A 25938-nucleotide genomic window follows, 5' to 3' on the forward strand; every position below is an offset into this window, starting at 1 on the left:
AGGAGCAGCCTTGCAAAGGGAGACAAAGTGAAGACTTTAGGTCGAGGAGGGCGCTGAGGAAACCTCTCAGGCATGCGGCGTAGGGGAGCAGGAAGTGAATGGGAAGAAGACCGCCACGGGAGTCTTCTGGCTTCTCATAACGTGGTACTGGGCATGCCCACAGAGAACCTCAGTACTTGCTTTAGTAACATGTCAAGCAGGTCAGTGGAGGACCATTGCACTGCACTGCCGAGGTAAGAGAATGTTCAAAACATCTGGCATTGTTCAGCATCTTCCTAGAGAACACTTGCTAACCTCAGTTTATTCGCTCATTGAAACCAATTTTAGAGAAAATTTTGGGTACCAAGAAGTCATCACTCCAAGTTACTTAAGAGATGTTTCTCTTTTAGTGAGGAAAATGGCAACTATTCTGGAGTATAGGACTTCATACACACTTGTTACAATGTTGCGACTTTTGTGGAGTTATCACTGAGGTCTCAGAGACACAGAGACCTCAGATTCCTATAGACAGTTCCTCTGTTTATTCGTGGAGGCTCTGGGTGGGAAAGTGACCCACCACTCAGCAGGCAGCTCCTGCTCTGTGCTTACAGAACACATCGATAATCCTTGTAGATGCCAGATGCAACTCCTACCATTAGCACTCAGCGGAGGGCTTGAAGAGATCTGGATGGCTGCCTTGGAAATAGCTTGTTTCAGGTTCTTCCCCAAGCACCTCGTTCATAAAAGGCCCCTCTCCAAATTCTGAGACTCATTTTTCAAGGCAAATGAGGTTCTTGGAATAATTCTCACCAAAAATAAATGAAGGTTGGACGTTTGAATGAGAAGCATATAGGTTGACACACTTGCGCTGCAACACTACTCATAAGACAAAAACAAAACTATTCCTCTCTAGCCACAGGCTCTGTATCATAAGAACCAAACTTTCCTTTTCTGCCTTGTCTTTGCGTTTCAAAGGGCTCCAAAGGCTGACCCACACATTTTCTGGTTCTTGTTAGACATCTTCTGCACCCACAGGGAAAGCATAAATGCCCACATGACTGGCTCTATGATGAGTTGAACCAGCTACATTCTGCCACAGCCTCAGCCCAACAAATTTCACGTTCCCGCCAAAGATCAAGGTGCCTCCAAGAAACCAACCATATCTTCCTCTGTATCCAAACCAGAGGTCACCGTGCCTATTTGCTACCACTAATCCTAACCCATGGACCTAGCTGGCTTAAGCTATTTCAGAGCACAACCCTCACTTCCACATGGTCTTGCTGTGTCTGACAAGTTGTGTCCCCCAACCCAAGTTGTGAGTACAAGAAACTGAAACATTGCTGCCGTTACCCTCAGGTTCTGGATCAAGTGCTTGTTTTAGCCATGTATTCTAGTTTGGGAACAGTGGGAAGTCGCCTCAACCATGGGATAAGTAGAAGGTAATGGAGTGAGCTTCAACTGCAGGGATTAAGGTCACTTTGATATATATTTTGCTCTCCTTTCCCCCCTCCCCCTTAACCCTTTCCCTTTCCCCCTATCCTTTCTTCTTCCTCTTCTCCCTCCCTCCTTCCCTCCTCCCCATTTCCCCTCCCTCCCTCCCTGTCTCCTTCCTTCCTCCTTCTTTCCTCCCTGTCTCTTTACTTCCCACCCTCCCTCTTTTGCTCCCTCCCTCCATCCCTTCTTCCTTCCCTCCCTCCCTTCCTGTCTTCTCCTCTCTGCTGGTTAGTTTCTGTCAACTTGATACAACTAGATTCACCAGCCTAGAGAAAAATTCAACCGAGGAACTGTTTCCTGTGGGTTTGGCTCACCATTTTCTTAATCACTAATAGTTGCAAGAGAGCCCAGCCCACTGGGGTTGTGCCATTTTTGGCACTGCTTGTCCTGGACAATATAAGAAAAGTAAGTGAGCAAACCAAGGTGAGTCAGCAAGCAAGCATAGCCCTCCATGCCCTCCTCTTCTGCGCCTGCCTCCAGGTCCTGCATTAGCTTACTCATCCATGGAGCGTGACCTCGAGCTGAAACAAACCTCTCCCTTCCACACGCTGGGTTTGGTCTCTGTTTTGTCTCAGCAATAGTGAAAGAAACTAAGATCCTTCCCTTTCTTCCTCTCCCCATCCCCTCTTCTTCCTTTTAATTTTGGAACAAGGAGGTGTCCTCGTGGATAAACCACACCTGTGTTATTCAGTGCTGAGTTGTCTGTTTCTGAGCCACACTGGGAAGACCAATCCCAGAATTCACAGGGCAAGAATAAATGGGATGGAGCATATAAAGGGTGTATGGTACCCTGGAAGTGCCATACCCTGAGGTATGGGTCCTTGCTTGCCCAGATCACCATGCATGCTTCACTCTATAGGCTACAGACCACCTTCTGATCAGGATGGGGTCTGGGAGCTCAGGAATGGTGCATACAAGGTCTTCCTTCAGCATAGCAGCCAGGTTTCTTGGAGTATCTTGGGTTTTAATGGGGGTGCTTTAACTGTAGACTCTTGCAAAAATGTTCTCACATATGCTCAACTGGCAAACTGCCTGTCTCTATAAATCTCTTCTTTTGAGGATGAGTAAATGGGAAGGAAAAAAAGGGAGGGCCAATATGGGCATAAGAAGCATGGCTACAATACGCATTATGGCTGTTGGTTGCAGGAGACAGAAGGTGAAAGCTTAAGATGACAATAATGGGAGTAAAAAGAGGAAACCATTACAAAACAAAACAAAAAACAAAAACAAAACAAAGAAGGAAAACTGATCAGAGCAAAGATGAATTCAAAGTGAAAAATCACCCAGAGAGACTTGGAAAGGATTATTTATACTAACAAAAGGCACAATGTGGGCTGGGAGAAGAGTCAGGGGTAAAGTGCTTGCAGGTAAGCACCCCAACTACAGTGCCCAGTGCTGGTGTAAAGCTGGGTGTCACCAAACAGATGAACTAACCATGCGAGAGTAGCACTGGAGAATGAATAGGACGACACGAGGAAGCTAGGAGGGCCCCGTGAAGGTTAGAGTAAGAATTTGATGTGGAAAAATATGTGGGTTTAATAGTTCTAAAAGCTGATGACTGATGAGTGAGAACACAGCAAGCTTGAGAAGACTGGCAACCCTGGCAGGACCTGAAACAGGGATGCAGGGAGCAGAGGGATGCTCAGCGGATACCCAAGTGTTCTCTGATGATGTCTGGACCTGTAACAGGGATGTAGAGAGCAGAGAGATGCTCAGTGGTACCTAAGTGTCCTCTGATGATGTCTGGATCTGTAACAGGGATATAGAGAGCCAAGAGATGCTCAGCGGATACCCAAGTGTTCTCTGATGATGTCTGGACCTGTAACAGGGATGTAGAGAGCAGAGGGATGCTCAGCGGATACCCAAGTGTCCTCTGATGATATCTGGATCTGTAACAGGGATGCAGAGAGCAGAGGGATGGATGATCAGTGGTACCCAAGTGTTCTCTGTTGGTGTCAAAACTCTTGTGGAGACCAGATGATGACTTTAGGAAATCTTTTCTTGCCAATATTGAATCACGGAGAAATGAGGATTGTTAATGGCCAATAGAAATGACACAAAGCTACAAAGAACAATGTTCAAGACAGACACTATAATCCCCATCAAAAATTCAATGATGTTTCTCACAAAAATGGGGAAAAATAATGTCCTAAAATTGCCCTGGAATGACAGAAGACCTCCAGGAACTAATCCAGTCTTGAGTACAAAGAAGACTGCATTCATTACAATATCTGATTCAAAGTATGCCGCAGCACTATAGTAAGTAAAACAGAATGGCATCTGCCCTGTAAGTAGACACAGAAGCTGTAAGACCAATGAAACAGAACAGAGGCAGAACTAAATGAACACACTTACAATCAAATGGTTTTCAATAAAAGTGTCAAGAACACAGCGTGTCATCAGTACGTCCTGAGAAACTGGGCTATGACAAAGAAGTGTGAAGTTAGACTGAAATCATGGTGAATACAAAATCAGGTCAACAGGCATCAAGAACTTAAACAGTAGTTATGAATAGATGAAAACATATGAGAGAAACTCCACGGAACACTTAGAAAACACCAAAGAAATAAAAGTGATTACCAAAATGAAGTGAAAATATACAAACTGGAAGAACAAAACTCCAAATAATATATCAGATAAGGAATTGATATTCAGAATATATAAGGAACTAAGACTACCAACTAAAGAGAAAATGGCGTGTTTGAAAATGGACAAAGGAGGGTGATGAGTGGGGCGGTGGCAGTGGCAACAGCAGCAGCGGCTTGTCCAGAGGAAGGGCCACCAGCAGTCAACCAAGGTGACAGGGTCCAGGCAGGCCGTGCGCCCACGACCACTGACCATCGCTGGCCAGCCGGACTGCAAGTGGTGGCGGATTTACAGCGCCTTTCACAGCACAGAAGCCACTTCAGAACTCTGCCTCCTGCCAGTCAGTTACAAAAGACTCGCCTCCATCTTGGTTCTTGGCCGCAAGAGAGATCAGACAGCCTGAGGTACGCAAACATAACCCAAGGCCAATATCTCGGGGGTTTAAGCGCGACAGGTGTTGGCCTGCACCCAGGCCCTGGGCTGTTCGGGGGGCCATCGGGGTGCCAACCTGGCCAGGAGGTTGTTTGCTAGGCCTGTGCATGTGCCGCTATTTTGACTACGGGGCGCCAGAGAGTTCTAGCAGGCAAAGCCGGCTAACAGTCATAGCCCAAGGCTATCATAGAGGGGGGCTCTAAGCCAGATAGGCCCTGGACTGACCCCAGGCTCAGTGGGGCCATCTGTATGCCAACCCAGCCAGGAGGTTGTTAGCCCAGCAGACTCTCCCGGCATTTTCAGGGAGCATGGCTGAGAAGCACCTTAAACAATGCTCAACTTCATTAGTCATTAGGGAAATGCAAATCAAAACAACCCTGAGATTTCACCTTACACCAGCCAGAATGGCTAAGATTAAAAATTCAGGAGACAGCAGATGTGGAGAAAGAGGAACACTCCTCTACTGCTGGTGGGGTTGCAAATTGGTACAACCATTCTGGAAATCAGTCTGGCGGTTCCTCAGAAAACTGGGCACCTCACTTCCAGAAGATCCTGCTATACCACTCCTGGGCATGTACCCAGAGGATTCCCCAGCCTATAATAAGGATACATGCTCCACTATGTTCATAGCAGCCCTATTTATAATAGCCAGAAGCTGGAAAGAACCCAGGTATCCCTCAACAGAAGAATGGATGCAAAAAATGTGGTATATCTACACAATGGAGTACTATTCAGCCATTAGAAACAATGAATTCATGAAATTCTTAGGCAAATGGATGGAACTGGAGAACATCATACTATGTGAGGTAACCCAGTCTCAAAAGATCAATCATGGTATGCACTCACTAATCAGTGGACATTAACCTAAAAAACTGGAATACCCAAAACATAATCCACACATCAAATGAGGTACAAGAAGAATGGAGGAGTGGCCCCTTGTTCTGGAAAGACTCAGTGTAGCAGTATAGGGCAAAACCAGAACGGGGAAGTGGGAAGGGGTGGGTAGGAGAACAAGGGGAGGGAAGGGGGCTTATGGGACTTTTGGGGAGTGGGGGGCCAGAAAAGGGGAAATCATTTGAAATGTAAATAAAAAATATATTGAATAAAAAAAAAAAAAAAAGAAAATGGACAAAGGACCCAAGGAAACATTTTTTCCCTAAAGAAGACACAACAGCCAACAGATATTTATTAATTACTAGTTATAACAGTAATTTACTAAATTAATAATTACCAGAAAAGTAAAGATTAAAAGCAAAATTGAGAGTCACTTCTCAGTCGTGAGAATGACTGAATGAGAAACAGGGAAGATCACGCATGCTGGTGGGGCCTGAGGTACAAGGACTCGCACGCTGAGGGTGGGAAGGTCAGTTAGTGGGACTGAAATGGACAGCGTTCTGGAGCTCATTAAGACACTCACACCAGCATTCCTGTGTGCCAAGTAGGAACTGAACTCAATATGTTGAAGAGATGTCATCACTCTCCTGTTCCTATACTAATCCAAATACTAATTGTGATTTCCAAGACATAAAACCCACCAAATTATGCATAATGTATGAAAAAATTTGAAAATGGATTCCCAATGAAAAACTATCCAGCCTTTAAAAAGGAGAAAATTCCATTTTATTCATCCCGAAAGGGATGAATCTGAAGGACATTGTACTAAGTAAAATAAACAAGGACCCAGAGATAGATAGTGCACAAACTCACTTACATGTGAAACCCTCCCATGCAAAATCAAGTTGTCAAGGTATAACATCCAGAACAACATGGTGGTTAACAAAGGTTTGGGAGAAAAGAGAAGGCAGAAAAAGGGAAGATGTTGGTCAAGAAAGAAGGATTCCAGTTTGGAAGGATAAATCATAGAGATGATTGCATGACTTGATGCTGTAGTTAATAGTAATGAATTCTGTAGTTCGAAATTGTTAACCGTGTGGATTTGCACTGTTATAGCGTGTTTTGTACAGATGCTGGAAGGAAGATTACTTATGACAAAGCATACGGGTTTGTAAGCTCTCACACACACTTAAGAGGAAAATCTGACAGATCTGTATTTAATTTTTTATTTTTTACTTATAGAAAAGTATTTTTATTCTGTAAGTTATTAAATCATATCATTAGATTGGAAGCTTCATTTTTAATAAAAAAATGAATAGAACAGAGTAGACACAATCATTGCATACAGTATGTTTGTCTTTCTACTGTAGAATTGCTTCATTAATTTATATAATATATATGTATATATACATATATATTATTAATCTTCAGGGCAATATATTTTTGTGTATTTTGGCAATAATTTAAAGGGAAGACAGAGTTTTAGAGGACATTTGTCATTGTCCTCTACTTGTGGCCTATCTCTTTCCTCCAGTTAGCAAGCATCTTCTCTAACTTGCATGGAATAGCCACCATCCCTCATGTGAAAGTCTTCTGGTGGTTTTGTTACTCTGGAAAAACGAAGTAAGGTAAAATGTAAAAACTGGAAATAAGGACAAAATATTTTATTTATCTAGGGACTGGGGAGATGGCTTTCCTTGTAAAAGCTCCTGCCATGGAATCCTGATGGTCAGTCCTTAATCAGGTGAAAAGACGAAGACGGTGGAGCACGCCTCTTATCCCAGAATTTCTGTAGAGAGACAGGAGGCAGAGACAGGAGAGCAGCTGGAAGCTCCCAGGTTAGATAGCCGGGAGTAAGTATGCTGCACTGCAGCAGGAAAGGACAAGCGGCTCTGTCTCAACAAGGTGGAAGGCTTGGACCACCTCTGAGGAGTTCTCTTCTACCGCCACAAGCCCGCAGAACATGCGCACTGCGCTCTGCGCCGCCTCCACGTGCGCTTCGGCACTCCTTCATCTCTTTTCCCATTGCACACTGTTCTAAAACAGTGAAACATCACATTCGTTTGAAGATGGGATTATTTTGCTGAGAAGTTAATTCCAATTCATTGGGAAATGATTGAAATAAATACCTTTAAGTTTACTAAGAAAATCTGAGAAATTTTGAGCAGATGCAAATAAAAGCTATCTCAGTGTGGGTCGGTAGCAATCCTTCAGCAAGTTGTTCTGAGAGGGAAGGAGTCAGTTGATGATAAGGAAGAAGAAAAAAAAGGTTCTTATAGTATATTTAACATGATATGTTTAGTGTATATATAAAGTAAACAAAATATTGTTAAAGGGAATTAACAAATGTTGAACAGACTAAAACGTTCCGAGAACCGAGGTATAGTGCTGGCCCAGCACATTATAAGGCTCTAAATTTGGTCCTCAGTGACTCAACAAATTTTGTTTTTGAAAAACTTTATTCCACATCAGTGGAACATATTTTTCCACATTTTCCCAAAGTTTAATGTTACTTATTTGGTTTAAATAAAATGGTATGTTTAAAAGATTAAGAAGAGGTGACTGGGGGAAAATGGATAAAGCAATTCTAAAATTTATCTATAAGTAAAATTACAAAGAATACAGAGCCAACAAATCGAGGATAACCATAAATCAAAGATGATTAGAAACATCGGACATGAAGTCTGTATAATAACATCGCAACAACTAAAAGAAAAGTTCTGGGAGGGAAGCTCAGAATGAGAAGGAGCCACGAGGAGCCGGAACCACAGAGACCCTGAAGGAGCCCCGAACCCCACCAGGAAGTGAGCGTCCATGCTGCATCGCCAATAAGTTAATTTAATCGATGTATCCTAAAGAGGTGGGATGGTTTAACCAGCTTTTCCCAACATATATGGAATAACACAGTGAATGTTGGTTATTGTAAGCAAATTATATATTTCCTTTGAAATCCAAATGAAGCTCATGTGGGCAAGAAAATTAAAAACAATGTTCAACCACAAGAGTGGTGGATGGCACAGAGGGTGACGGTACCCATCATGCGGGTCTGGCCATCAGCATGCCGAGAGCCCCATGTAAAAACCTGTGTGTGGTGTTGTACAGCTACAATCCTGGCACTGCCCGGGAGAGGAGGGAGGCCGAGGCAGGAGGAGGGAGGCCGAGGCAGGAGAGTCTCCTGCTTGGTATGCCATCTGGCTTGGGGTGTGCAACCAGACAGACAGACAGACAGACAGACACTCTGCTGAACAGGGTAGGAGATGAGAAGGGGCTCTAGAAGGTGTTGGTCTCACACGGGCTTGTTTTCACTAAGAAGAAAACGTTCAGCCGTGGAAATTCCACATGGAAAGATGAATGCAATAATAATCCATCATCATGGCCAATGGGTATGTGTGTGTCGGTCAGTGGACCAGTGAAACAAGCATCTCTAAAAGCGAAACACTTAGTCAAAACTAGAAACACCTTAGTGACGAATATGACTAAAGGATCGTATGCAATAAGTAATATAAAGAAAAGAATTAAGTTTCTCTTTGTAGTTATCTCACGAGGGTAGCAAAACCGAAAGAGGAAAAAAACAAACAAAGAACTCGACTCAAAGCTTTATGACAAAGAAATACAGTATCGATGTCCCGAGGATATTAATGCTTTCAACGTCACAACCCAAATAGTATGAAGAAACAATGGAAGTCCATCTACTGCTAGGTGCAATGGCAAAAATTAGAATAAGATGCTCATGTGAAATTAATAGCTAGAAGAAAGTTTTAGGTTTGGGGTTTAAGTGGGACACTAATGTGGATTGCTATGAAGAGATTTAATGAAAGACTTAATGCCATAGACGGAATGACAGACAGCAACAAGACAAGGACTCTGAGGAACGATCGGGTGCACAGGGCAGAGGAAGTATCCTCCCTTATCTCGTTTACAGGAAGGGAAGTTCTGTGCCCTTTGATTGGCAGCTGGTTCTCAATACCTACTTGTGCTAGGGCTGTCTGATTCCTGGGAGGGAGGAAACCTGCTAGCCTGGGGCCTGGGTGGAGAATCAGCTCTGAGGTTGGAGGGAACAAGAAGCTGGACATGAAGTCAATTCAAAAACTTCACAAGATGGTGTGGACCTGGGTAAGAACCGGAATCATCCAATGCCATCAAGAGCGATCGACCCAGCCGTTTGAGGCTGTCTTTCATCTGTGAAGTCTAAGACCTTCAGCCTCACTGAAGAAGAATCCCATTCTAGGAGTCCATTCTTAGGAGATGGTAAGAGGTGTTCTTAAGGCACACACACAAACAAGCTCACCTCGGTAACATCTGTGACACTGAAAACCCGGTGCCAGCCTAAGCCTTCCGAAAGAAAGGAAAGATGTGCATGCACACCACACACACGAATTCTACCCAAACAGTTGTTAAATATGGGCCTTTAATGCTTTCTTTCATTTTTTGCAACTGTGACTGCCAACAACACCGATGCTCACAGTATAATTTACAGGAAAGTGAAAAGAAAGAACTGGACATGCCTGTGATGATTTATAGCAAGTCTCTAGAATCCTATTCTAAGACTATCTATACACACATAATCTCATGTGCACAGGTAGTAAATTGTTAGAAGAAAATTCATGTGGATAACCTGTCCATCAACTTTAGATTTAAACATTCATTTTAATGTGTGTGGGGAGGGGACCCACAGAGACCAGAAGAGGGTGGCAGATTTCCTGAAGCTGGAGTCATAGGCAGTCATGACGTCATGGTGTGGGTGTTGGGAATTAAACTCAGGTTTCTTGGAAGCATAGCAAGAACTGAGCTATCTTGGCAGCTTTGTTGGGCACCATCTTTTCAAACCCAGCCGCCTACTTCCATTATAAGTGGACTTAGTTATGCATATACTATGTCTTCAGCAGAACACTGGAAAAATCGAACTTGCCAAAACCATTTGTGATTAATTAAATGATCCAGTGCTGGACTTTGGCCACCTGCACCAATGCATCAGCAGATCATTAGCAGCCTTGGAGCTGTACCTTAGAACACGTATGTATGTTAATTATAAATCTGCCCTGCCCTTTCAGAAGCCCTAGTATCCCCTCCCCAGCCATGAAGAGAACAAGATGGCTCCAAGGTCTACAGTCTCTAGCTCCAGTGAGGTATAACTCCAAGGGAACCACAAAATGCCGCAAATATATGTGGTGTAATTTTATATGTGACCTTCCACTCCTTTAGATTGTAAGCCGGTCTCTGTCTTTTCTGGGTGATGTTGCTGTGGTCCCCTTTGCATTAACTACTAGTTCATTTGGAAGGCAAAAGAACTGAAAATCTTTGATATCTGTCTTTTGGAATGTCTTAAAAAAAGCAGTCGGATCCCGACTGATTATTTTTCTTAGACTCCATTATTATTTTTTAAAAGTTATTTGATAGGACTGGAGAGTGAACAGGTGTCTTGACTGTTGAGATAAGATGAAATGGGTGTGCACCCTGATGTATTTTAGGTACCCTGTCCCCCTCCTCTCAGCCCCCCCCCCAGTGTGTGTGTGTGTGTGTGTTTAAGAAATGCACAGTTAAAGAGATGTACAAGCCATTCTCCAAGGTGGTCCAGCTTTTGCACCATGGGAAATAAACCCGGGGCAGAGAAGAGAGCTTTGGAATTGGTAATTCCCCATGGCTGTATGATCCTGGTAACTCATATGTTTTTGGAGCTCATTTTCTTCTTATATATGTTGGGCTACAAATATCTGCCCCCAAAGGCTTGTGGAGATTTAGTGAAATAATATCTTTGTGGCATGCATACAGCAAGGCCCGCCTATAACTGACACTTAATAAATGTTAATTTCTTTCCTTTCTCCTTCCAGTAACCTGATTTAAATGCTTCATTTGAGATTCATAGCTCGCCTACCTGAGTTAATTTTTAAAACACATTAATTTTCATGATACCTGAAGGAAATAATACCTAACAACTGTATTCTAACTTTGACTTTTCTATCATTTTTTCACAGTTATCTAATAGAAACTCAAATTATTATTTCCTTTAATTTACTGACAAGGAAACAGAGGCACAGAAGGGCTGAGCTGTTTGCCTAAAGTCAAATAAAGGAGACAGAATCAATATTTGTTGAGTGAACAGATGAACTGAAATCGGCCTCAGATCCACGCTCGGTTCAACCCTGCTCTCTACTTGTCCTGGGTTTCTTCTTCAATTTGCATTTCCAGTTCTTGGGAATTGTGGATAAAAATGAAGTAGAGTTGCTGTTTCTGGGAAGGGACACTGCGCCTTTCAGAATTGTTAGAGAAATCATGAGGCATTGTTCACCTGAAGGGGCAGGGAGAAGGACCTGGATGGTGTTTGACATAACCGGCTCTCTCATAAGGGTGGGTTCATTCTTCTGAAGAGTGTCGGGAGGGAAAACCCATCAAGATAGTGTGTTCTCTTGATGATTTCGATGAATTATCATGGAAATGAGTTTCAGAAAAGAGGTAATGCTTTGTGATAATAGCCCGATAATGCCATTAGCTATGAACTGTAATTGTAATAGCATTAGTCAAATGAATATATCTGATATTAATTTGAGTGTCAAATATTTCTGTAAGGTTCTTCTTGTTAATTAAACATCAGCCTGGGCATTATTAATTCACCATCTATCCAGTCCTTGCACACAGTAGGCACCCAATATGTATTTGTAGAGTGAATTAATAAATCAATCCTTAAGTGGAGTTACTAAAAATAATTAAATGCTAAATTTAAGTACTTTCATGGGTAGAACAAAATTTAATTTTTAAAGATTTTTTCGAATTATTTTTAATTATGTGTTTCTGTATGGGTCTCTGACCATGAGTGCAGAGCCATCAGATACCTGAAGACTGGTGTTACAGTCAGTTGCCAGCACCCTGACCTCACACTTAGGATTGAACCTTGGTCCTCTGTCAGAGCAGTACACGTTCTTAGCCACTGAGCCCTCTTCCCTAGTTCCAGATATTGAGTTGGTTTTGTCTAGTAGCTGCTCCTTTGTGAAGTCTTTCCTTTCTTTGCAACTCAAGTCACTGAGAGGATTCTTTACTAACTTTAAATTTTTGCAAAAAAACCTCTCTTTGTTCATATATTTAAAAGAAAAAAATTTCCTCACATTAATTGGAGCGTGGAGTTCCTGCCTTTTCAGCCTGTGTCTGCCCTAGGTGGCTTACTGCATGTTTCATAAAGAAGATGGGGTGGTGCCTGCCTGCATCCTCACCTGCTTTCTCCATCCTCCCCTGAGCCTTCTTTCTGGGAAGAAGTCCAGCTCTTGGCGTCGTGGCCTGACTGGGCCTCCATTCCTTCCTCCTTTGAATCCCTCTTTCTCCTGTGATGTTTTCTCTCTCTGCCTACACTGGATGTGCTCAGCAGTCTCACACACAGTCATAGAGTAAAAGCAGCTAGAGCCTGTACCTGAGATTCCCTCAGAAACAAGGACTTCTCAGTTGAGCTTTGGGACCAGGAGTCTTCTACTTTAGGATAAGTATGCCTTCAACTTTGTACTAATCACACTTTGCATATTTATGTCCCCAGTAGTGTATGGGGACATACACTAAACAATTTATTCACTTTGTGTCTGAGATTAAAATTTAATTGCACATGCGGTATTTCGATTCAGTGAATCTGACAACCTTGGCCACACCCCTCTCCAGCTGTCATTCATCTCCAAAAGATCGCCTTTGTTTCTGAGCTTACCTAGATACTCTGCAGCCTGCTTCAGTCTAGTTGTCACCCCCATCATAGAGATGGCACCTATGGATGCTGTGAGAGACCGTAGTGTAGCGCCTAAACATCAAGAACTCTATTTGTCATCCTGTTTGCTTTCACCGTAGCATTTGAAGACACGATACACTGGACATAACCTCTTAAGTTTAGTGAAAGAAATATACATATATGCACACAAGTCCACATTCACTATATACCCCTCTATATCATTCATATACACATGCACATATATGCACACACATACATGCACACATGCACACACACATACACACACACACACACACAATGCTACCCCAACACACTAACACACCAGGGAGGGCCGTCTTTCCTCAGCTTTCTTCAGCAAACTCTCCTATCTCATCATCTTCTTGAATACTTCAAGTCTAAACTTCGAGTCTAGGGATTTTTTCCCCCTCATTTTTAATGTTCACACTTGGTAATTTCATTCAGTCTTGTGGCTTGAAATGTTATTTTTGTGCCAAACATTTTTGTATTTCCATACCTAGTCAGTCTTTCTGTTTTAAGTGTTGGCTGTTTCTATCTAGATGACATTCCAGTACACCAAACGTAATGTGTTAAGTGTCGCAGCGTATTTTGCTTCCAAGTCTTTTCCATTTAGTAAACCAAATCTTTTCCCATCCAGTGAATTCTTGGGCAGCTGGTATTTCTGTAATTCCATCACCTCCCTCCTGCACCTTCTGATTTTTAAAACCATCCCAAAGCAGTGTTGGTTCCATCTCTGAAGCAGAGTTGTGTGCCCTGCCTATTTCTCTGATTCATTAATATCTTTATTTGCCTGGAGTATTTTGTGTTCATTCCTCCTTCTTCCAAATGTATCTTTTTTCCTTGTTCAAAATCACACAACATCCACAGAAGCCTTAAAATACCAGTAGAGGTGCCATTCACCCAATGTCTTATGATATAGTGCATTTAAGCTGTCCGTCAAAGGTCCCAAATGATTGGACCCCTGGATAACTCTACAATGTTATGTCAATTTCTCCATTGCTATATATTTTCAGCCTTTTAAAATCATATGGGCTCCTCCCATGCAGCCAATGATTCTCTACTTCTAGGCTCTCTCTAGGAACTGTTTACCAGGAATAGATCAGGACCTCGCTCCCCATGCAGAAAACCACACGCTCTTCTAGTCTTGGCTTTAGTCCCATGTCTAGCTTCTCTTCTCCAGCAGATTCACATTTCTCTGACTCTACCCTGCTCTGTGTATTTGCCATGCAGAAGAGCTGTCACTTACAGTATGAGTCCAAGTCATGGGGGAGGGCAGGGGTGAGGGCAAAGTGACTGTTTCATGTCACCTTGTTCACAGCTGCATCTCAGACTCAGATAGAATGTGAGAACTGAGTTCTTGCATCATGGATGTTTTCTTTCCTAAAGAATTATTGAAATACGACAGCAAACATACACCTCACTGTCCTGGAAGACGTTGGAACCTCGTTCAAACTACAGCAGTCTTAATGGCAGAAGCCATTATCTTTGTTTATATGCCACACCTGCGTCATGTTACTTGGGAATCAAGTTACTGTTTCCCAATAGACTTGTCTGTTTCCCCAGGGCACTTATGCAGTGATGGCACCTGGAGACAGGAAATTAACATGGCAAACACAGCGGGGGTTGAACAAATAGACCCCGCCCCAAACGTGGTGGAAGATAAGGATTGGCACCTGAGGTTGTCTTCTGACTTCTACATACATATGTGTGTGTGTGTGTGTGTGTGTGTGCATGCACATACACAGACACATACACATTGCCACAAAATAAAACAAAAAGAGAATATTATATTCCTTATATTTCCTATATTTTGTGAGCCAATAGCAGGGCTCAGTGACTGCCTATAGCCTGATGGATAATTTGGGCTCCTCCTTGGTACTGTTATGAACTAAAACATTCCTCAGTAGCATGACGGATTTGTGTGGGATCTAAGGTTGAGGATGTAGAGCAAACTACACCGAGTTTCATGACATTGTCACATCTTGAGGATCCTGTGCATTGTTTTGACTGAGAAGCACAAGCAGAGTTTACCTGTGAACCAACACAGGGCTTGACCACTTGGACCTGGTCCTGACCCCAGGTGGCGCCGGGGCCAGCAGGCTCTTGATCTCCCACTTTGGGGTCTATGAATCCATAATCTTAAAACACATATCTAATCAAAAGCCCAGTTATAGACCCGGATTGGAAGAAACACGTCTCTTAGAAAAAGACCCAGACCCAGGAAACTCAGTCGAATACTTTTCCACCCAGAAAAAGTATTTTCTCCTTTCAAGTTCCCTGTAACTGCAAATTCCTGTTTCAAGAGCGACTCCGTGATTCATGCTGACACGGCTGTCAGTGCCCTCAATTCTTGTAGATATTTAAATGAGAATTTAAAAAGATCTCATTTTTAATTTAAAATGGTCTTGATTTGAATTAAACAGCCAAATTCTTTGTACTTTTCCTTGAAACTGGAGGAGGTGAGAGCGAGGGGACAGGGACTCGAAGCTTGACCTCTTCATTCTGCCCAATTTCCCAGTTTCTTTCGGGCACTTTCCATCACCTGTAACTCATCTGTAACTGAGATGTCATTTCCTCCTGAATTTCTGTTTTGTTATTTTTGTCAAAAGGTGAGTTTGGAGTCAGGAGTCTGAGGAAATTGATCTTGCTCCTAATGGGATAGAGTTGACACAGGCGGTTTGACTGACTTACCGATGCCTTACATTAGCATGGCTGCTTTTAGAGAAACTATTCCTGAAGTGATTAGTGTAGGAGGACGGGTTTAGTCTCGTGTCTTCTCCTTTAAAACGCTCTGAGCGAGCGATCCCAGAAGGATCAGATTTCTCACTTGTACTGAAAATGTCACTCTAACAGCTATCTCACTGCACAGTTGAGTTTTGAGAAACCCTTTGAATTTACCGCGTTCACACCATTTCTCCCCCACTGTGCTAAAAATGACTAATGTAGCTTGGAGCCTTGGGACTGTGATAGCTGATCTAGCCCCACCCCCAGCCCCTCAGCCCCCCATGACTGACACAGATTCTTAAAGGTTGAAAGTACAGTAAATGGCCCTGTGGAACCTGGAAAGGGTGTCAGCTTCTAAACACCAAGTTATTCTGGTCAATCCCATCCCACAAAACATCTGAACACATGACTGACTTGGCTTACCTAGTTTTCAGAGAATGTTCTGTTACAGCGTGTGACGGTTTTGTACTTGAAACTAAACCCTGGTGTTGGAATTTTGAAATGCTTCATTTAATTTTATCCCATAACCATCTCTGAGGAAAGCGAAAAGCATTGCCCATTTTTAATTAAGAGGGAACAGTCTTAGAGGGATAATGACTTACCTAAAGTGATATTTGTGGTCAAAGAGCCATTTCCTTTGGGAGATACTAATTAGTCACTGTAAGCCAGCATAGGATCACAAGAACAGATCATTTAAACGAAACTCATTTCCTTTCTGGAGTTATATTATGATGGGTAAGGGGGTTGTCACAAACAGAAATGTAAAGCAGCATGACAAAACCTCCATTTGATGTCATTTAGGGAGGGAAGGGGACGTGGGTGGGATGAGCGTAATTAGGTGAACTGGGAACTGATTAGACCCACAAGGGGAGGATTGAGTTGGTTGTCATTAACGTGCCATGAAGTTTGTGGGAATTACCCACAAGGCTCTATTTTCAGGTCTGTCCAATTCAACAATTGTATCAATTACCTGGGAGAAGTTGAGGGGCAAGCTTGCTTAGTAAACCGGCAGACAACACAGCAAAGATCAGCAATTCACTGGGTGACAGAATCAAGTTCCAAAAATGTCTATTTTCCAGCATGATGGGTTGACACTTATTAAAAAGAAGGATAACATCCTATATTTAATTAGGGGGAAACAACCCAGGATGAGTGGAGTTTAATGGATAGCAAATGCCAAAACAAGGAAGAGGAGGATTAGGCTTTAATTGACCACAAGCATGATGTAACTTCAGAGAACTCGACACACTCTCTGTGTGCTGGTGGACACAGGCAGACAGAAGACAGATGAGCATCCTGTATGTGCCTATTTCTGAGTGCTGTGCTTCAATTTGGAAACTGTGTTTTGAAGATATTGACAAATAATTGTTTAATAGATGCCGACTGACAGGGAAAGAACAGGAGCTATGGAGCTGAAGAGAAAAGGAGACAGCTTTTCTATACAACAGAAGGGGATGGTGACAGAAATGTTTATCGAGCAAACATCGAGCAATAGCTGTGGGCATTAGTTACTAATTCTCAGAACAACATAATGAATTATTGTTGTGATGATAATGATGGACACGGAACAGGGAGGAAGCCTCTCTGTATTCAGATGGACGTGGCCGGACCCTCAGCTTATTATACATGGTGTCGCTGCGAATACTTAGCAACTTACATGGTAAGAAGCCAGGTTGAGTCTGTTGAATATACTTATCTACAGACGAGAGCCAGAGTTCCATCTCCACGCAGAGATGTCTCCTGAATACGAGGGGGTGACTCAATTTCTGGTTTTGGCACAAGGTTAGACTCTATGCCTAGACTCTGTGCCATGAGAGGTATCATCCAACTGAAAGATTCTAATTTCTCAAGACGTGATCTTCTGCTCTATGGTTTCATTGTGAACAGAAAAGGAGAGCTTCGGAAAGAAGGGAGCAAATTGGCTGATTGCCAGCTTAAATGGTAGTAATGTCAGCTCGTGTTTAGAGAGTGTCTGACCTCAGAGTCCAATGTGGAAAGTGTCTTTGGTAACCTATCTTTTAAGGTCACTAAAACGTTGCCCATTATAATATACACTGTGCTTCCCCATCTTCTACTCTATCTAGGGTAGGATCAATATTACCTCATGTGTTCACTGGCAGACAGAGGTTACATAGCAGGAATTAAGATGTCATTCTAAGGTCTTTATGCTTGGGGACTTCCTCCTACATTGCTTAGTATGTTAAATGATTTGGGCATGCTGAGGGAATCAGGTCTCTTTCAGACATAAGCTGGGATGCCTGGAGCACTTTTTTTCTACTTTAATTATAGCATTTAAAAAACAAGTATAGTGCTAGGGCCTACACAGAAGTTTTATAATCAATCTAACAATGAAAATAAAAGCATCTACTATACTACGCAGACTATCAATGACAATTTAGATTTCCAATGAGATCTTTCTGCAGGGAAGAAGACATTAAACAAGCAAATGGGTGGTCTACAGACAGGGAGAAGGTCTTCGGCAGCTAGGCATCTGACAGAGGACTGATATGGAGAATGTGCAAAGAATTAAAAAAGAGAAGACAGTTCAATTAAAGATGGCCTAATAATGAACAGTTTACAAAAGATGGACTACAAATGACTGAGAGACGCGTGAAGAGACATTTAACCTCAGCAGCCACTGGAGAAGTACAAACCTAAGCTGTGTGGAGAGTCCATCTGTCACCCTCGTCAGAATGTCAGTCAATGAGAAACCAAAAATGTAGATAAATTTGTGAGTGGGGATGTGGCTGTCTTAGATACTGTTTTTTGTTTTGTTTTGTTTTGTTTTTGTTTTTTGAGGCAGGGTTTCTCTGTGTAGCCCTGGCTGTCCTGGAACTCAATCTGTAGACCAGGCTGGCCTTGAACTCAGAAATCTGCCTGCCTCTGCCTCCCAAGTGCTGGGAATAAAGGTGTGCACCACTACTGCCTGGCCTTAGTTACTATCTTATTGCTGTGAAGAGACACAGGGACCAAGGCAATCCATATATTATATGTGTAGGTGTATGTGTATGATATTTGTGTATATGATGTATGTGGATGTATGTGTATATGATATATGCATATATGATGTATGTGTATATGATGTATGCATATATGATGTATGTGTATATGATGTATGCATATATGATGTATGCGAATATGGTGTATGTGTATATGATGTATGTATATATGATGTATATGTATATGATGTGTGTATATGCATATGTGTGTGTGTGTATATATATATATATATACACACACACACACATATGTGTATGTGTGTGTATGTATATGTGTGTGTATGTATGTATATCCCCTAACATTTCATTGGGACTTGCTTAAAGTTTCAGTGGTTTTGTTCATTATCATCATGATATGGGGTATGGTGGCACACACTGTGTTGGAGCAGTAGCTGAAAGCTCTGTTTGAAGGCTGAGAGAGGGGGAGAGGGAAAGGGAGGGGGAGGGGGGGAGAGGGAGGGAGGGAGGGAGAGGGAGAGGCCTGGTGTTGGTTTCAAGGCCACACCTCTCGATCCTTTTCATATAGCACCACTCCCTGATGACTAACAATTCAAATATATGAGCCCATGGGGGTCATTCTTATTCAAACCACCACAGTGGGCAGCAAGAACTCCTCTACACTGCTAGCGGGAAGACAAATGAGCCCTCTCACAGTGGACACCCATGTGGAGGTTTCTCAAGAACACTAAAAATAGATCAACTCTGTAACCTAGGTATATCACTCCAAACCAGCACTCATGGGGACACTCACACCTCAATGTTTATTGTAGGCTCACAGTAGGCACGTTATGTAAACAAGCTAGGTGTGCGACTGGGGGATGCAGAGAGAAAAATGCGCGGTTCTGCACACGGTGGTGTGCTTTCCAGCCATGCAGAATGGGGTCATGCCATCTGCACGGAAATGCTTGCAGCTGAAGATCATCTTATCAAGAAAATCATGCTTACTAAGAAAGTAATATCCCTGCAAATGCCCAAAAGGGAAGGGAAATGGTCAACAAAAGGTGCTGTAGGGGCAGCAGGCCTGGGAGACTATGCGTTTACACGCAATATGTATACGGGAGTTTTTTTTTTTTTTTAAATCAATATACAAAAAGAGATGTTTGTAGGAACAACTCTGTTGAAGAATTTGACAGACCCAGATCCTGGTTGACATTTTTGTCTTTAAATTTCTTAAGAGAGTGCAGTGCCTTTGTTTGTCATGGTGGGCAGCTCATACCCTAAATATTAATCGATGCAATGTATGACTCCAGGCAGGGGAGAGGTGTCAAAGTTTGTGTGAGTGAAATAACTCAGAATGAAACCCACTAACCAGAAACACCAGTCGATGACTCTGAGCCAGGTTTTAGACATCCAACCCCTTGGGCAGCTCTGGGGAGCCTGTATCCCACATGTTAATGATTCAGCCAACCTCGCCTGCCTAACAGAGCCTCAGCAAAAATGGTGAGCACTTGGTAAAGCAAATGTGGGGGGACTTGAGAAGTCTTCATTTTGTGAATCACCAATAGGCTGGCAGGCACTTCATCCTTGAACATGAGATATCCTCAGTTGTGGGGTCCTCTCGGGCTTGGACTTTGTGCTTCTTAAGGTTATTTGAATTTGTATTCTTGTATTCTTTTTTATAATAAAGCAATAATCAGAAAGGCTGGACCTGGGAACCTGCAAGAGGGCTTGGTGGGTAAAGGCACTTGCCACTAAGCCCCAGACCCAAGTTTGATTCTCAGAATCTACATGGTAGAGAGGACTGACTCCTGCAGATATTTCTCTAACCTTAACATGCACAGCGTGGCACACAACCACATGTGTATACATAAGCACACACACAAAGTGAGTAAATGCAGATGAGAAAATGAGGGAACACGACTGAGGACTGAGGATGTACCTCAGTCCTCACACAGTTGGCAGCACAGTTGGTGGAGTGCTTGCCTGGTCGGCAGGAGGCTCAGTCCCTTATCCCGCCTAATGTGGGCATGGTGGGGAACCGCTGTAAACCCAGTGCACAGGAAGCCGAGTGGCGGCGCTTCTGCTGGCAAAAGACGAGGTGAGTTTAGCTGCACAGGAGTGCGCATCAGCAAGATGGAGTTCAGTGCTCTATTAAGGCAGACTTTGTGACGCTGCTCCACGCGGCTTACTTTCGCTGGCTTGTGAGGATAGTTTGTTCTTGTGTGTGTGTGTGTGTGTTTGGTTGGTTTGTTTTTGTTTTTTCTTGTTAATGGTTTTTTTCCTTCTATATCCCACCTTCTGTTCGCTGAGCCCCCTTTGATAGTCGGGATTAAATGAGCTTGGGTTCAGTGATATCTCCAAAGTTGTGGCCAGTGGATAAAATGCAGTAATTTGGAGGAGAATTTAGGAAGTTTGATCTAACTCTGGGTAAGATGCCTAAGGCAGGAAAGACTGTTTCAGTTTATATAAGACATAAGCTGGTGATGATATTTGACTTTGTAGTTCTTCTTTGTATATCAGATGAGATCTGATTATAGACAGTCTCTTTGTGCAATGATCTAGATATTTACTTATTTTGCCTGCCTGTACTAGTGCCGCACTGAGACGGTTCCGTTCTCACCCTCTGCCTTGTGTGATCCAGGGATGGAATGCTGGTTGCCTGGGTTGGCAACAAGCCCCTTCCACCCACTGGGCCATACCACCATTTTTAGAAATCTTTTAAACTTTCAGAATTACTTTCATTAAGTAACATGAAATAAGGAAATATGCTTAGCATCTGAAGTGTTTTAGTTGCAAGTTTAGGTGAGACTTAAGGTCATCTATAAATTCTTGAAAAGACATAATTTATCACAGGGAAACTGACCATTGGAGGGTAAACACTGTAACTTCCGGAGGTAAATGCTGTTGGTTTGGAGTTGAGTTCTCTGAGAAGTACAACAGCATTGTGTACCATTCTATGTGGCACGGCTCTTGAGACACAGGAAGCACCACATATATGCTTTAGTTCAACCTTCTCAGATGTTTAAAGGGTATCCTTGACACCCAACCAATTAAAACTGGTAGGTATTTTCAAACTTGCAGTATTTATTGTTCTTGGTGTCAGTGTTTCCCTGAATTACTAGGAATTTTCTAGAAGCTTGGAGATTACTTATTTTGCTGGTGCTGGCACCCCAATACTTCATACAGTGCCTGAAACACTTAAATGTTTGAATGGAGACTTTGTTTGAATTTGTTGTTGGAGGGGTTATTTTCTGTATAGTCTGAAAGCAGGTGGTGCATTGAATCTGTTTAAGAGATCACACAAATCATTCCTTTCTTTTCGTGATTTGAAGTGTACGCCAACAACATTGTTGAAAATAGAAAAGAGTAAGTTAATAGCATTTTCCTTAAAGTAAGAAAAAGCCTATTGGACAAAAATCTAAGGAATAGTGACATTTTAAGCTAATGTCACTATTTAGGGAAATGCAAATCAAAACAACCCTGAGATTTCATCTTACACCAGTCAGAATGGCTAAGATTAAAAATTCAGGAGACAGCAGGTGTTGGAGAGGGTGTAGAGAAAGAGGAACACTCCTCCACTGCTGGTGGGGTTGCACCTCACTTCCAGAAGATCCTGCTATACCACTCCTGGGCATATACCCAGAGGATTCCCCACCATGTAATAAGGATACATGCTCTACTATGTTCATAGCAGCCCTATTTATAATTGCCAGATGCTGGAAAGAACCCAAGTATCCCTCAACAGAAGAGTGGATGCAAAAAATGTGGTATATCTACACAATGAAGTACTATTCAGCCATTAGAAACAATGAATTCATGAAATTCTTAGGCAAATGGATGGAGCTAGAGAACATCATACTAAGTGAGGTAACCCAGACTCAAAAGGTGAATCATGGTATGCACTCACTAATAAGTGGATATTAACCTAGAAAACTGGAATACCCAAAACATAATCCACACATCAAATGAGGTACAAGAAGAAAGGAGGAGTGGCCCCTTGTTCTGGAAAGACTCAGTGAAGCAGTATTCGGCAAAACCAGAACGGGGAAGTGGGAAGGGGTGGGTGGGAGGACAGGGGAAGAGAAGGGGGCTTACGGGACTTTCGGGGAGTGGGGGGCTAGAAAAGGGGAAATCATTTGAAATGTAAATAAAAAATTATATCGAATAAAAAAATTAAGATACAAAAAAAGATTGGCAGACTTAAAAACGGTAAAGGCATTTCTGTTACCATTAACTGTGACTTCCATGTTGCTTGCTCTTTCCACTCACAGGCCAATTTAAAACTAGAGTATTTTAACATTTGCATCTGAATTTTTCATATTTCTTATTTTTTGTCCAAAATTTCTAATGGGAAAAATATCCAGATCATTTGTTAGCTGATTTCTCCTCGGATGTATAGACAACATTTGGGGCCAATAACGAGCAAAGTGGGCCATGGGGTACCCAGCCATCCTAAGTGTATGCAGCTGCTAACTCTTTACCACATTGTCTGCAATAGCTACCAGCCATTTTTGAATATGGCCTCCCTGTGAGATCTAATGCAGATGTGATGACCCGTTAGCTTTAAAACACACTTTCAAAAGACAGCCAAACACTGTCTTATGGGAAGTGACATTCTGTAATTACCTCCTCCTATCAAAAGAAAAACAATTCCCAGAAATTAATGAATATAGCAAGAGTCCACTTCATATCTTAATTCTATCTTAATTGCAAAAGTGGATCAATTAAAAATAAAAAGACTTTATGGTTTCATCGGCCAGCTCTCTAGTTTTCAGCTCCAGGGGTATACGCATACGACGAGAGTGTGCTTACCTTCCGAGATGAGATAAACCAACTCTATCAGCAGTGCCCCTGCGAAACAGGCAGATCCATGGAAGAGTGTCAAAAGAGCCACGGAAGTTCCTCTGATGGTTCTTGGAGTGACTCTGTGTGTTACCATGGAGACTGGGAGAACAAGAGGACAAAATGTTAGACCACACATAACTCGCTTTCATAGATCGTGTCCCAATGAATATTGATCATGCATCAAATTTACCAATGAGCAAAATCCCTGGGTTAGACTTTTTAAGGCTAGAGCACAGGCAGGTTATGATGCAATTTACAGATAGCATTAGGGAATAAAACAGGACAGGATGAAGCCCTATACAACTATCAGGATTGCTCAGTAGTCAAGCACTGTTACGTCATCTCCAAATTCCAGCCATATTTGAATATTTCAGACACATTTGTATCAAGGTGCGACATGTTCTGGATATCACACTGTCATGAAATCTCTGCCTAGGATTCCATGGCCTATGGAAAGCTTAAATTTATCATAGAATATTTTCACGAGGATTCTGGGGTTAAATAAAAGTGCTCAAAGATCTTGATTTATTGACCCTGTGACTATATGCACGTTGATTAATCAGCATCTTCCTCTTTGAAATGGGAATATTATCATTACTCATGTCTGGGTAGATGAGGTGGGACCTGATGGGATACCTGTAGGGTGATGAGTTTAATGCTGATTTGCATGTATTAAATAAGTCTAACTACCTTTAGTTTTTTTCTTTGTAGCATTTTTATTGATTGTATGAGATTTTCATATAATACTGAACTCCTTCCAGATACACCCCACTTACTTACCCACCCACTCCTCCAACTTCATATCTTCTCTTCTTCTTCTTCTCCTCCTCCTCCTCCTCCTTCTTCTTCTTGTTCTTCTTCTTGTTCTTCTTCTTCTTCTCCTTCTTCTTCTCCTTCTCCTTCTCCTCCTCCTCCTCCTCCTTCTTCTTCTTGTTCTTCTTCTTGTTCTTCTTCTTGTTCTTCTTCTTCTTCTTCTTCTTGTTCTTCTTGTTCTTCCTTCCTTCCTCTTCTTCCTCCTCTTCCGCTTCTTTCTCCTCCTCCTCTTCCTCCTTGGAGTAACTTGTGAACTCCAGTTTGTATGCACCACCCACTGGAACAAGGTTGACCTACCACTTTATATTTATTTATTTATTAAAGATTTATTTATTTTTATATGTTTGAATACACTATCACTGTCTTCAGACACACCAGAAGCGGGTACCAGATCCCATTACATATGGTTGTGAGCCACCATGTGGTTGCTGGGAACTGAACTCAGGACCTCTAGAAGAGCAGCCATTGCTCTTAACCGCTGAACCATCTCTCAAGGCCATACCACACCTTTAAAGAAGACTGATTCTCCATTCCCCAGAAGCCATCCTCTGTTAGAGATTGGGGACTTAGGCATGAATTCCTTCCTACTCAATGCTAGACTGACATATTTGATCATGCGCAGGTTTTGTGCGGCTGCCATAGCTGCGGTGAGCTCACGGGAGCAGTGGTCCTATCGCATCTGGAAAGAAGACTTTCTCTTGGCCCTCTTCCACTTCCGGCTCTTACGGTCTTTCCACCTCCTCTTCAGCAGTGGTCCCCGAGCCTCAGGAGGCATGTGACGTAGATGTCTCAGTTGTGGCAGAGCACTCCACTGTTGCTGCTGCTCTCTGCACTTTGACCAGTTGTGAGCTTTTGTGTTAAGGTTATCTTTTAAATATATACATATGCTTATAAAGATCATAAACAATATTTATCCTACTGTGCAGGGCACTGTGCAAAACCACTTATATGTATTTCCTGTGTCCTGGTTAGCCTACATTGTCAATATACCACAAGCTAACGTCATCTGAGAGGAGGGGCCTCAACTGAGAAATTACCTAAACCAGATTGGCCAGGAAGGGCCACTTGATTTTTAATTGATCTAGGAGGGCTCCAAACAGCATGGGTGGGACCATTCCTAAACAGGTGGTTCTGGACTGTGTAAGCAAGCTGGCGAGCATTGCCCTTTCACGTTCTTGCTGTGAGTTACCACTTTGATTCTTATAATGGTGGGCTGTATGCAAGTACATATCTCTTCATCCCCTAAGTTGGTTTTGGTCACAGTCTTTTTGTCATGGCAAAAGAAGGAAACTGGAAATCCCCATTTTAGGGGAGGTATTCCTAGAGAGGGAATAGAATAGGCATTGTCTATCTGGAATGAATATCTCTTCATTCCCAGTCATGATGGTGGCCATCAGGAAAAGTCAGGAGGAAATTTTTGAAAAACTGGCTAGAATCAATATTTCCTGAAATTAGAAATGGATTAAGTAGATGTATGTATTTAATATGTGAATATATAATATATGTAAATATGTAATATGTAAACATAGGATTATGTTTATGTGACATTATGATAGCTGTGTTAAATTATTCCTGGTA

The 25938-nt window shown here is 42.4% G+C and overlaps 1 protein-coding gene across 1 annotated transcript in view; it reads right to left on the reverse strand.

The window, feature by feature from the left end:
* Positions 1-25938, reverse strand: part of Slc15a5 (solute carrier family 15 member 5) — a 91158-nt gene that overhangs the window by 8782 nt on the left and 56438 nt on the right. Inside the window, exon 7 of the mRNA XM_052172743.1 lies at positions 23515-23646. Within this exon, the coding sequence (XP_052028703.1) occupies positions 23515-23646 (132 nt within the window). The remainder of the gene's footprint in view (positions 1-23514; positions 23647-25938) is intronic.

Source organism: Apodemus sylvaticus, chromosome 2 (assembly GCF_947179515.1).
Source record: "Apodemus sylvaticus chromosome 2, mApoSyl1.1, whole genome shotgun sequence".
In the NCBI taxonomy this organism is placed as follows: Eukaryota; Metazoa; Chordata; class Mammalia; order Rodentia; family Muridae; genus Apodemus; species Apodemus sylvaticus.